The sequence below is a fragment of the Rattus norvegicus genome, chromosome 2 (assembly GCF_021556685.1).
Source record: "Rattus norvegicus strain SHRSP/BbbUtx chromosome 2, alternate assembly SHRSP_T2T, whole genome shotgun sequence".
In the NCBI taxonomy this organism is placed as follows: domain Eukaryota; kingdom Metazoa; phylum Chordata; class Mammalia; order Rodentia; family Muridae; genus Rattus; species Rattus norvegicus.
The window spans coordinates 251,155,115-251,168,811 of NC_141535.1; the positions used below are offsets into that span (position 1 = coordinate 251,155,115).

Genomic DNA, 13,697 nt, shown 5'->3' on the forward strand with positions numbered 1-13,697 from the left:
GAGAGCCATGAGAGGGCCTGTGGCAACTCCTGCTCCCCCTGCTGCCGGTGGTCCTTGCTGTTGTTGCTGCTGCTGCTGCCAGTGGTGGTGGTGGTAGTGGTTCCTTCTGGTTGCTGCTGTTGAATTTGCTGAATTGCTGGTTTGCTATCTCTGAATTACTGAATATTCTGATGACAAATATAGGACTTGCACCTAGAGATCTGATACCCCAATCTGCAGGATTAGTAGTCCAAAGAGGTCTATGCCTCCTTGTCTCTCTAATCTTTTTTTCTCCTACCTAGTATAGTGGTGTTGGAAGGGTTAAAGGTAGAATAAGGGTTGGAATGGTGATAGATATAAGAATCCAATAAAATAGAGTTTAAAAAGTCAATGTAGTATGTAGAAGTGTTTGTTGTTATTATTATACTTATTTATTATTTCTGACATGCTCAATATTAGTTTATGACATTAATAAGATATCTAGATATTTTGGGGTTTTCATATTGGATTTCTAGACAACCAGTCTTTGGGTTAAGTAATGTCACAGGCAGAGCATTGCAAGATGGTGGCTTGGTGGTGCCTTCATAGGATTAACAGCTTTGTTACAATAGCTAAGTTATAAGAGGGAAGGCTTGAGGTCAAATGTTTACATATACATAATGAGTATTTAAGAAATACCTCGAATCTGGCCGGTTAGCTCAGTTGGTTAGAGCGTGGTGCTAATAACGCCAAGGTCGCGGGTTCGATCCCCGTACGGGCCAGAAGCGCAAGTTTTAAAAAGAATACCCTTGGCAGGGAAGGGAGAGGCAAAGATTAAAACAGAGACTGAAGGAACACCCATTCAGAGCCTGCCCCACATGTGGCCCATACATATACAGCCACCCAATTAGACAAGATGGATGAAGCAAACAAGTGCAGACCGACAGGAGCCGGATGTAGATCGCTCCTGAGAGACACAGCCAGAATACAGCAAATACAGAGGCGAATGCCAGCAGCAAACCACTGAACTGAGAATAGGTCCCCCGTTGAAGGAATCAGAGAAAGAACTGGAAGAGCTTGAAGGGGCTCGAGACCCCAAAAGTACAACAATGCCAAGCAACCAGAGCTTCCAGGGACTAAGCCACTACCTAAAGACTATACACGGACTGACCCTGGACTCTGACCCCATAGGTAGCAATGAATATCCTAGTAAGAGCACCAGTGGAAGGGGAAGCCCTGGGTCCTGCTAAGACTGAACCCCCAGTGAACTAGTCTATGGGGGGAGGGCGGCAATGGGGGGAGGGTTGGGAGGGGAACACCCATAAGGAAGGGGAGGGGGGAGGGGGATGTTTGCCCGGAAACCGGGAAAGGGAATAACACTCGAAATGTATATAAGAAATACTCAAGTTAATAAAAAATAAAAAAAAAAAAAAGAAATACCTCGAACCGGATGTAGATCGCTCCTGAGAGACACAGCCAGAATACAGCAAACACAGAGGCGAATGCCAGCAGCAAACCACTGAACTGAGAATAGGACCCCCGTTGAAGGAATCAGAGAAAGAACTGAAAGAGCTTGAAGGGGCTTGAGACCCCAAGCAACCAGAGCTTCCAGGGACTAAGCCACTATCCAAAGACTATACATGGACTGACCCTGGGCTCCAACCTCATAGGTAGCAGTGAATATCCTAGTAAGATCACCAGTGGAAGGGGAAGCCCTGGGTCCTGCTAAGACTGAACCCCCAGTAAACTAGATTGTTGGGGGGAGGGAGGCAATGGGGGGAGGATGGGGAGGGGAACACCCATAAGGAAGGGGAGGGGGGAGGGGGATGTTTGCCCGGAAACCGGGAAAGGGAATAACACTCAAAATGTATATAAGAAATACTCAAGTTAATAAAAAAAAAAAAGAAATACCTCGAAGAATCTGGGTACAAATATCATTAGATATCAGATATCATCACTCAATGAGATTTTGGTGATGTGGCCTTTGTAAGTCAGGCTTTATTTATAAGTGATAGGAAGACATTGCCAGGTTATGTTCATAAAGTAAGAAAGTGTTTTATAATAATGTATACACTATACACTGAACTCTCTTTTTTAGGAAACCAGAGACTGAAGACCTGAGAGAGAAGGTCTTGTACAGTCTAAGTTAGAGAGGAGATGAGGGTCAGCCTTGCAGAGAAGCAAGGCTAACTTCCCATGAAGATAGTAGAATCTGATTGAGATAACTGATACGGTCATAGATAAAGGGTGATTTTGAGTTATGTAGCCTGAGTCATTGGATTACTGGAAAGAATTGATTTAGTGGCACATGTGGTTTATCTAGGCAGAAAAATCAAAGAAACATTTGTCTGTATACATTTAAAGTTTAGGTAAGAGGTCAAGCTCAAAAATATTCATTGCTCACAATGAGAAACTGCTCAGAAATACTAGTGAGTAAAGGAACTGACGCCAGTTTAAGAAAATAGATACTAGATCACTTAGAGAAAGTAAGAGAGAGCAAAGTTGCTGATACTGGGGAAGGGACAAATGTTACAAGAAATCAAGTAGGCGCATTATCAGAGAGTTACTGGTTGTATCTGCAAGACAGTCAGTTGAACACTAAATCTGGAATCTACATTGTGCAAACAGCTGGGGATGACAGCAGAAGTGAAGTTCCAGAGCCTGGAAAGGAAATGTCCCAGAAGTTGGATTCTAAGGGAAGGAGGCCAGTGAAGGCAAAGGATAGGAAAATGCAGGGTATGAGGGGAAAAGCACTTTTACTGTGGGAAAACTTAAAAGACCAAGGAAAGGTATGAAAGAGAATTATTGAAAAAGAAAATTCTAGAAGAAGATGGAAGGTAGTATTCGTGATAGCAAATCTCTTTTTTATGCCAAACAAGTGACATATAACATATATGAGCAAAATGAAAAGTATCATTAAAGATTTGGGTTTCAATTATATATAATTGAGAAGTATGTTATATATCAGAAATGGTGATTCTTTTCCTCAGAAATTGTTACTTAAGATGGATATTTATAGCATCTATAGAAATAGCTTAACAAAAAAAGGCACTTACTGTTAAAGCCAATGGACTCACTTTGATCCTAAAACCAACAGGTAGAAAAACAGAACTGATTTCCATATATTGTCCTCTGTTCTCTACACACATGCTGTGGCATGAACCCACATATAAATATTCACAAGGCACATAAACAATAAATAAATAAACTAAATATTCTTAAAGTACCTAGAACTCTTAAGCAAAGAATTCAACCATGACCAAAAAATTTAAAAAATTAGGAATCAATTTATAAATTACCTAAGTCAAAATTAATTTTATGCTACAAAACTCCTGCTAATGTATATTTCTCAAGGGTATATCTAACACACTGGGACTGTGCTTGTATGAGTCATTTAACTTGAAAACTTAATCTCCTTGGAAAGATCCTTAGCAGAAAATTCTACCAACAAAGAAGAAATGTCAATGCTCCAGTTTTTATTGGAGGAAATTTACTCTGAATGAGAGTCAAATCACAAGAGACAAGAGTAAGACGTACAAGCAGAGGAGAGGCCTACAAACTCCGAAATGATTATCTTAGAAACAGCTGGAAAGGTTTTCCTGGAACTCAGAGAGAGCAAGGATGAATATCCAGGGATGGTAGGACTTGAGTTTTGTTTACTTTCATTGCCTTGCATGGTATTTTAAGTTGTCTCTTTTTGTAAGTCCAAGCCATAGCTAACGTACAGAAGAGCTGAGAATAGGTCACAGGATCTTAACATGAGCTACCTAGGACCTTCTGTCGAATTCTTTCAAATGCTTTCAAATTATACATTTGGTGACAAGATGAATGTTGTATTTACTTGAGAATTTCAGGTCCCTAATTTTACTAGAAGTATCCAGACCAATTGTCCTTTTAAAAATCCTGATAAAAGAACCTATTTCTTAGGATGGAATAGTTGCATGAATTGATGGCACTATTTATGCATTTATCAGATTTGCTGGTATAAATAAGAACAATAATCACAGCGTCTCCTTGCTGCTTTAGTTGTTACTGGCATCACCAGTACAAACTGTTAGTTTCCACTATGTAGGGTCTTTAGGAATTACCTGCCCCCCTATTCTCAGCTCTCCAAGGTTCTTGTAGTCAATGCATAGTAGAAATAGGAGAGTACTTTATGTATTCTACTCTCATATAATTCTTGTATTTCTGCCCTGCGTTTCACCATATACTCCAACTTGTACTTATGAAACATTGTCTTTGAAGTGCTATACAGTAATACTGAGCTACTCAGCAATGACTTTGGGGGTGGTGGTGGTAACAGTGGAGTTCTGGACTGTGCCTAAGCTAGTTTTCCTTTGCTGGGGCATGAATTGTGGCTGTCTAAGGTATACTTCCTGTCTTTAACCATCTGTGTGTCAGGGATGGGGTTTTCTGAGTTTCTGAGCAACTAAGGACCAAACCTTGTCCATTTATTCACACATTCACAAAATCTATACAGTAACTCTGTGCCATGGTGCATGTCCCTGGGTATTGCTGTCATGCATAGGGAGAAACAGAGAGAGGATCTGTGAGCTGGAATAGTACAGAGGTTCTGGGGAGGCCAAAAAAACCATAAGGATGTTAGGGAGCGATTTGGATCCTTACATGTAAGAATGAGTAAGGCCCTTGTTCTACTTCTACTCTAGCAACCCAACACAGACAATCAGAAACTTTGGAGGCACTGGAGCTCTCTACTGCAGCCTCTTTCAAGCCTGGGAACAACAAAAGGCTGGCTACTTCAAGCTTCTGGCTGCATTACACTAAGAGGCTTCTGGAAACCTATAAAGTTTTTTTTTTACCTGCCCTTCTAGGTTGCCTGGGTTCAAAGAGGTAATTTAATAAGAGAGACTATAATTAGGTGATTTATGGTTTGTTTTGTTTTGTTCTGCTCTCTGGGAACAGAAACTACCTCCCTTATAATTGCAACATTTGTTGAAAGCCTACTCCGTGTTTGGCACAATCGCATTATTTTCTATAATGTTCATCATTACTTATGTTTGGTATTATTGATATTTTTAAATAGTTGAGAAAAGAGAAATTAAGAAAAGACTTAAAAGGTAGGTCATCTCCTACCTTTTATATAACCAGTGAGACATAAGGAAGGCTATGACTAAATAAGGCTAATGTCTGGAATAAATCTGGAATGTGAATGGAAAGCCAAAATGGAAATTTTATGATGGGAGTGAGGTCTAAGGGGGGAGAGGCTGGGTGAATACTAAGCAATTTCATATCAAGATCAGGATGAGCTATTTTGATTTCAAGAGTTCTTTTCTAAGGTTAATGTGTGAAAGGATGCACTAGTAAAAAAAATCCTTTATTTACATATAAAATAAAACAATTGGGTAGGGGGTGACACTGAATAACAAAGTGTGAACTCATAGTGAGGCTCATTCACACACACAAATAGAAAATATCACCAACTGGGGGCTATGGGGTGTTTTGTTCTTTTTTTTTTTTTTTTTTTTGGATAAAAGCTACCACAACAAGAACAGATGCTTCAGAGTGGGTTACTGTTCTTGTTTAGTTCTTCTGGGAAGTCAGCTAGGTTTTTAAAGAGGTGTATTTAATTATTTTAGATCTCCACAGATCATCTTCTGCAAATAAAATGCTCTTGGCTCTTGAAAGAAGGACCTGAATCTTCCTCTGGCCCAGGAGGTATGCTACAGTCAGTCATTATCTTCTGTTTAAGGAACTTTCAAGATAGCTATGGTCACAATAAACCGCAAATTTAGCTGTATGTGCAAAATATACCCTAGTACAAAGGGACCACATAAGAAGTTATCTAATAAACTCCGTGTGGGAACTGAAGTGAGAAGATTTTATCTATCCTCAGTTAAACATCCATTCATCACCAAACATGTATTTCACATTCTTTGACTTTCCATATGCCAAAAACTTCAAATAAAATAATAAATAACAAGACTATTAGAGTTGAATTTTGAACTTTAATTATTCTTTTTCAAAAGTATTTTTATTTAATTTATTTTGCATGTGTTACTATATACCTTATATATTCAGTACCCATAGATCCCCTGGAACTGGATTTTTAGGCAGTTGTCAGGCATCATGTAGATGTTGGGAACTGAACTGGAGTTCTCTAGAAGAGTAGCCAGGACTCTTAATTAATTATTGAGCAGCCTCTCAGCCCGTCTGCTTGTTGTTTGCTTGGTTGTTTGTTTATATGACTGTGCGTGCATGTGTGGCATGGGGCAAAGGGTACAGGTGCCCATGGAAGCTAAAAGAGGGCATTGGATTCCCTGACACTAGAATTAGAAGCAGCAGTGAGAAACCAAACTCTGTTTCTCTGAAAAAGTGGCAAGTGCTTCTCACTATTTAACTACCTCTCCAGACCCTATGCTGACTTCTGGAGTCATCTCTCTGATTACTCAAAAGAAACATTTCCTTGATGGTCGGAGGCAACTGTGTGTGTGTGTGTGTATCTGTGTGTGGGATACATACCCACACACATATGTACGGAGGCCAGCGGAGAACATACATGTCTTGCTCTATCACTCTTCACCTCATTCCCTTGAGAAAGGTCTCCCACTGTACGTAAAGCTAGGCTAGTAGCTAGCAAACCCCAAGAATTCTCTTGTCTCTGCCTTCTACAGTGCAAGAGTTACAGGCATGTACGTCCATACCTGTTTTTTTGGTTTTTGTTTTGTTTTGTTTTTAATCTGGATACTAGGGATTCAAACTCAGGTCATTCATACTTTCTTTTACACACTGGGCCATCTCTCTATCTCAAGGGAACAATTTTTTAGAATAGAACACTTTTATGTTAGCATTCACTAAGTAGTGTTCATAGTTTTGTATTAAACATTGATTTTTTTTAACTAGTACTGTTGTCAAATGGAAATAATCCTCTAGTCATCTTCAAAAGTGTGCTTCAAAAAGTGTGTTTGTAAACTGGTTGTGGTGATGTACACTTGTAATATCATCATCTAGAAGTCCAAAACAAGAAGCCCATCAGTATACAGCAAGCTTTAATAAATAGCGAGATAATGATTCATTAAAAAGTATTCATAACGTGATCAAATGTTACATCTGAGAAACAACCAATCTGTGATTAGCCATACTAGTTTCTTTTTTAAGAAAAGAACTCATATGTCTTAGGCTGGCCTCAAATTCCATATATGAAGGATGACCTTAGACTTCTGATCTTTTCGAGTGCTGGGATTACAGATGTGTGCCACCATACCCAGTGCTGGGATTAAAACCAGGGTTTTGTGCCTGCTCAGCAAGCACTTTATCAACTGAGCTATACTTAGTTTTCTTTTTCTGATTAAGATTATTGATTCAATTATTGTGTTCTTATACTAATGAGTATTTATACCTTGTAAAAAATATACCATAAGGTTGGTATTACTATCATTTTCCTTTTATAGGTGAGAACATTGAGCCTTGGAACTGACTAATGACTATAATGTACTATAGTTTCACACAACAGGGCAGGGATCTAGACTCCAGTCCAGACCTATCAGGAAAAACATTTAAGCTATTTTTTTCTACATATTCATGTTATTACATTGGGAAATGAAGGTTTGATAGCCACTATCAATATTTACAAAGACAACAGAAATTGAAATTTAAAAACATCTCATGAAGAGACTCCTATCACAAACCCACTTTATGAGAAAAGAATAACAAGTTTACTCAAAGTTTTCCATTACATATACAAAAGAGCCTTCCTGTTCAAGACCAGTGACTCAGGAAAGGTAACTGCAATGGTTTGAATGAGAATGCCCCATAGGCTTATGTGTCTAAATACTTGGTTTCCAATTTGTAGAACCTTTTGTTTTGTTTTGTTTTGTTTTGTGTTGTGTTGTGTTGTGTTGTTTTGTTTTTGGAAGGAGGAAGAAATGTGGTCTTATCAGACAAGAGTTTTTACTAGGGGTAGGATTTGAGGTTTCAAAAGGCTCCAGGAGGGGTTGGGGATTTAGCTCAGTGGTAGAGCGCTTGCCTAGCAAGGACAAGACCCTGGGTTCGGTCCCCAGCTCTGAAAAAAACAAACAAACAAACAAAATAACCCAACAAATCAAAAGGCTCCAGGATTCCCTGTTAGCTTTCCCTCTCCCTCCTCCTTGGGAATCAACTGTTCCTTTGCCATATCTTTACTTTAAAATCATGAACTCTAACTCCCTGTCACTGTAAATCCATATAAACACTTTATTCTAGAAATTGCCTTGGTTATCATGGAAATAGAAAAGTAACTAAGAGTCCATCTGTTTTTATGCTTAGGCTTGATGAAGCAGAGACAACACTGTGGAAAGATGATTTTTAAAGGACCATGAGCCAATAGAAATGAACAAACACTTCAATTTTAGCAACCCCAGTATCCAGTATCCAGTATCCATCAGGACCCCTATGGAATAAAGATATCGATTTCTTCCTCCCTTCTCTCCTTTTTCCTTTTTCTTCCTTTTTCTCCCTCCGTCCCTTCCTCCCCCTCCACACACACACGCATGTGCATGTCAACTACAATTTGAAAAATCATTATACAGTGAATCACACGTACCCTGTAGTTCCTTCAAAATACTCTTGAAGTTTTGGTACCCTCTTTAGTGCTCAGCAAGGAAAAAAAAAAACACATTAAGGTAGTAAGTAAATGTTGGGCAAATAGCTGAATGAAAAAAACAATATTTAAAACTCAGCTACAGCGCTGTAACTGTTAAGGTCTGCTGGAGAGCAAGAAGATGAAATAAAGTTTTATATAGATGCAATCTGGTACCTGTAGTACTGAGTATTAGTTCTAGGGGACTAAGAATGGCCCTGTTTTTTGTAGTTTTTCTTACCTGGTGTCATCTATAAGGCAATGCAGGGGCGGGAATAGAGCAGAAGAGGACAATAAGTAGTTCCTCCACAGGAAGATGGCTAGAAGCAAGGAATCAAGTATGCTGATGGCTTTGGAAACCAATACTGGAAAGTCCAGGTGCCTGAATAAAGCTAAGGTGTGATAGGAGCTGCCTTGGCTAAATAGGCAGTATTTGAAACATGGAAAAACCAGACACTGGAGTTTGGGACTTAGCAAGAAAGCTCTTAAGATCACCACTTTTCCTTGGACATCGGGTATCAACATAAATAAATCTCTCAAAGAGTTAACATTCTCTTTCTGCCTTCTCTGCCTCCCATGGGGTCGGTCTAGGACCTCAAACCAACAAGTTAAACAAGAGACCTCCCACAGAGCAACATCCCCAGATCACCTTTTAGTTTTTATTTTGAGACAGGGTCTGGAAAGTTTTCCAGGTTGGTCTTAAATTCCTAATCCTCCTGACTCAGCCTCCTTGTGGCTGTGACCACCCACCTGAAACTCCGAATGGTACTACTTAGCATGTATACTACCTACCCAACTAAAGTCCTTTAGGCTTTTGAAATGCAAACTGTGGGCTTGCTTAAACATTCACTCTTTAATTCATTCCACAAAAGTTCATGCAGGGTCTCCTAGTGTGAGAATTTTGTTAGGCACTGGGGGGTGGGAGTGGGGGCGAATTCAAAGAGAATTGAACCTGGCTCCAATCTCTCAGAATCTTACAGTTTAGTAATGGAAACAAATGTGCACCTATAATACCTTATAATAGAAGGTGAAAATGTAAGAGCGGGATTGGAGGGGATCAACCCTTGGAACATAAAGGTGGTGTCAAGAACAAAACAACTTTAAAACAAATTAGGTTTTGAATGAACTCTAAAGCGTTTAGGTAACAGTCAACACCAAGACTGGAAGTCCAGAGTAAGGAAGAGAGGTTTGATTTGGCTGAATAACAAAGCTCTTGAAGGGCCGTGTAGTGGGGAATTAGGGCAAGGCAGAAGGAACCTGAACAGAGACCTTATTTCTTTTCTTTATACTTTGACTTAAACTTCAATAGAATCCTTTATAAAATTCACCTCTTTTCCTAGCGTTCAAATGGTTGGTGATGGGGTGGGTTCAACGTGTAAGTTAAGGGTTTGCAAAGCGGCCCAAGAGTAACTTAAATTCCATACTTTGGGATCCAGAAAAGGAAACATGGTAGAGGCTGCGTATGCCAAGCCCATTTAACAACACCAGCCACCCCTCCACCCCCCTCAAGATACCAGCTGTTGCCGGGGCCAAGCTGCAGGCCAGACCTGAGGGCGGGTAGCCAGAGCCGGCGGGAGCTGAGATCCCTGAACTGGCGGGCCAGGGTTGAGGAAGAGAGGGAGGGAGGGAGGGAGGGAGGGAGGAAGCGCGAGAGGGAGGGAGGAAGAAAGAGAGGGAGGCGTGTCATGTGATCCGCTTCCCTGCTTCTTTAAGCGTCCACTGGCTGCCGGGCGGCCGCAGTCTCAGCTCTGGGCATCTGGGGAACCCAAGCGGCTTCGCCCAGGCATTCGCGCGGGCGCCCGCGGTCTGGGTCCCACCTCCTCTGCTTTCGCACCCTTGAAGTTTTGGAGCACCAGGAAAAGAGGGCAAGGAAGGAGAGGGGAAGCGAAAGCATATCCTAAAACATTTACTTAAAGGAGGAAAGAAAAGGGGTCGCAGAAATGGCTGGGGCAATTATAGAAAACATGAGCACCAAGAAGCTCTGCATTGTTGGAGGGATTCTTCTGGTTTTCCAAATCGTTGCCTTTCTGGTGGGAGGCTTGATCGGTAAGTGTGAGAGCTGCAAACTTTCCCCCTTTCCCTTTCTTCGGCCCTTCCCTCTTTTGCCTCTTGGGCTACTTGTTACAGTATCGCTGCCTTGCCTCTATGATCTAATTAGTCCGGCTATTGTGCTTAAGAAAGCAGAGCTCCATGGGGCTCCATGGGGCACAATCCAGTCTAGTGGCAAAGAGAAAAGGAGGGGAAAAGTTTTGGCCTAGTTTCAGTATCCACTTGAAAGGCAGGAGGGGGTGGGGGTGGATCTTAAGCATGGCGACGGATCGCGAGGAAGTGCTGGGTCGCAAAGTTGATTGCTCCCCCTGCTTTCCCTCGCTCGCCCCCCTTTCCCTCTCGGTTCCCTTCCAATCAGCTCCGGGAGGGCAACGTAATCGACTTTATTAGGAATAACAGGAGACTCGGGAGCTAAGCCCAGTGCCAGCCGCGAGCTGTTACTGGCTGTGGCTTGTGTAAATGCATTAGGTTGTCTCGGCGAGGGACTGGGGCTGGTTTTAGGGTCTCAACCTTTAAGCCCTTGGCTTCCCTGCCGCCACCCCACCCACTTCTGGCGGGGACTAGTTCAAACTGAGGACTCGAAGTCGGATGGAGTGGCGTGGCTTGGGAGTCCTGGCCCTCTCAGCACGAACTTGGAGAGGGCGTAGGAGAAAGATGGTCGGAAAGGTGTTGTTGCTTTTGCCTCTTGTCCCCTCTGCCATCTCTCCTCCCCCTCTGCTTTGAGCCCCAAGATCCAGTGAGTCCCAAGCCTGAGGTCCTCCCTGGCGCCAGGAGGACGTTTCCTGCTCCCTCCTGGGCTGCCCTCAGGTGACAGCTCCCAGGCGCCAGGGAGACTTTGTCAGTGCGCACCAACCAAAAAAAAAAAAAAAAGAAAGAAAGAAAGAAAAAGAAAAGGAAGAAAAGGAAGGAAAGAAAGAAAGAAAGAAAGAAAGAAAGAAAGAAAGAAAGAAAGAAAGAAAGAAAGAAAGAAAGAAAGAAAGGGCTTCCGACGTAGCCGACCTTCTGCTTTAGGATCCACTCGGAAAACTCAACTTTCTCCTACTGTCTTTTCCACCTCATGTCCCTTTCTCCTCAAGGCTCCAGGCAACCTTGGACAAACTTCAGTGCCAACTTCGGAGCGGGCGCTGCTGGGCAGCTTGGCTTCCTTGGGGCTGGCTGTTGCTCTTGGCTGGGGGAAGAGCTCAGGCGGGGGTCTGTGCTTCCTGCGGGAGTCCCTGGGCAGCGCAGGAGCTCCCTTGGGAGTAATGGGCGCAGTGTTTTTCCTCTAGACCAGGGTGTGTTGGGTTCGCATTCCAGAGTCTAGTTCTGCCAATCTTCGAAACACCAGGCTAAGTGTTTTAAACAAAGGAGAAGGAGAAGCTTCAGGAAGGGAGTTCTTAGGAGGTCGAGTACACATTTCTATAAAACCAGAGTTTTCTAAGCCTCTGTCCTCCGTATGGGCGACACACACACACACACACACACACACACACACACACACACACACACACAGCTTTTGTTTCCCTACGCCATGTACAATCTCTTTTTCTCTGTATTGGATTTTCCAGGCTCTTAATACTTCTCTGCTGGGAGCTGGAAGCAGCAGCAGTCTCGGTGATTACACCGCGGTTACAATTACACCTCTTGTTTCCCTTGATGAGCAGTTGCAGTAGGATGCTATTGGATCTTGTGTGATTTCAGCGGCAGACCATCATAAAAATTCTTGCACCTTGTGCTTTCAGAATTAAATTGGCCTATTATCCTTGCCTGACCTTCTCCTTTGAGGTTTTTGCACACAGTAAACCATTACAGTTTCCTGTAGCTGCACCCCCACCCCCGCCCCCAACCCCGCGAAGCTGATGTGGGCCCAAAGACCTCTTGGTTCCTGTAGTCGGTTTCCTATAGCACTTCAGGGACTAACACGTTTTCTGGAACCTCACCATTGCCGAGGAAATCCCAACATTAGAATTACCAGTTAGAGCAGTTGTTTGTTCAAATTGTTTTTGTCTGAAGTAGGAAGTAAGTAATGTTAAGGTTGTTCCCACCCCTCCCCATCTTCCGTAGAGCTTGGTTAGTGAAGCTGCAGGCCCTGCCTAAATAGATTTTCCTAAGTTAACAAACTACTTTAGTTCTAACTTTTCTTAGAAAAGAAACAAATCTATAAAATTTCTTGGAAGAAGTTTTTGCATAACTTTACTTTGTGTCACTGTTTTACTTTCTTTCTCTCCCAGCTGCAGTAATTGTCCTCAGTTCTGGTCCCGAGACTGAATATGTAATATATAGGCCCACACTAAATAGTGTTTTAGTTTTTACTTCTTCCACTTGGAGAGTACTATTTTTTGCTCTTAAATAAATTTAGATAACCTAGGCTCTCTTATATGACCTAAATACAGGAAATGGACATTAACAAAAGGTACATGCCATGTTTTCCACTCAGCTTCTCTAAATTGAAAATAAATGAAACTGCTCAGAGTGGACTAGTGGAAGCAGCACTTGAAAGAACAGGAGCTATGGCAGAACTCAACCCCACTGCTACTCATGGGGTCAGGAATGCTGATGGTAAAGTAGTCTTTTTCTGTTCCTTCTGAACTGTAGCCACTCGGATACTTTTGGATCCTTGTCCTCCTACCCCACTCCATCCACCTAGAGAAACCCAGGGGAGAAAAATGTTATAAAAAAGCTCCTCATGACATACACAAGACAAAAGTACTCATCGCCTAAACAGCCATAGTAAATCATGCACCTCAGTGTGACCAGGAAAGTCACTTAACCAAGAGGCTTTTCTCCTTACTTGGTAGATAAATGAGTTTAAGAGCCTTTTCACCTCTGATTGTGTAACTCTTTTAGTATTCAGAATTTTATATGACATTTGGATTAATGTTATAAAATCAAGGGGAAACTTTTAAAAGAAGCCATAAAAGCAAATACAAGGGATTTTGTTTGGTTTATTTCAAATCCCATGTATCCTCAAGGCCTTCTTACCTAACTTGTTTATTTGTTTTCTGGCTGGCTTTGTGTTTTTCTTGTACCAAGGTTTATATATTGTTAAAGTTTTGATGAAATTTTACAAACAGGCTTGGTAAGGAAGATCATACTTAGTAGAACTTGGTAGACTTATAAATTTATTCATTTATGG

At 41.7% G+C, this 13,697-nt stretch overlaps 1 protein-coding gene and 1 non-coding gene across 5 annotated transcripts in view; both read left to right on the top strand.

Annotated features, from left to right (window-relative positions):
- The first annotated feature begins 666 nt into the window (after positions 1-666).
- Positions 667-740, top strand: Trnai-aau1 (transfer RNA isoleucine (anticodon AAU) 1). The gene has a single exon. It is a non-coding gene; the product is annotated as a tRNA-Ile (tRNA).
- Positions 741-10,269: 9,529 nt separating this feature from the next.
- Wls (Wnt ligand secretion mediator) overlaps positions 10,270-13,697 on the top strand; it is a 123,174-nt gene continuing 119,746 nt past the window's right edge. For 2 of the 4 annotated variants that reach the window (XM_087628142.1, XM_087628137.1), the window contains exons 1-2: positions 10,270-10,579; positions 12,999-13,120. In XM_087628142.1, coding sequence (XP_087484268.1) covers positions 13,072-13,120 — 49 coding nt within the window. In that variant the 5' untranslated portion in view covers positions 10,270-10,579; positions 12,999-13,071. 4 annotated transcript variants of the gene reach the window in all.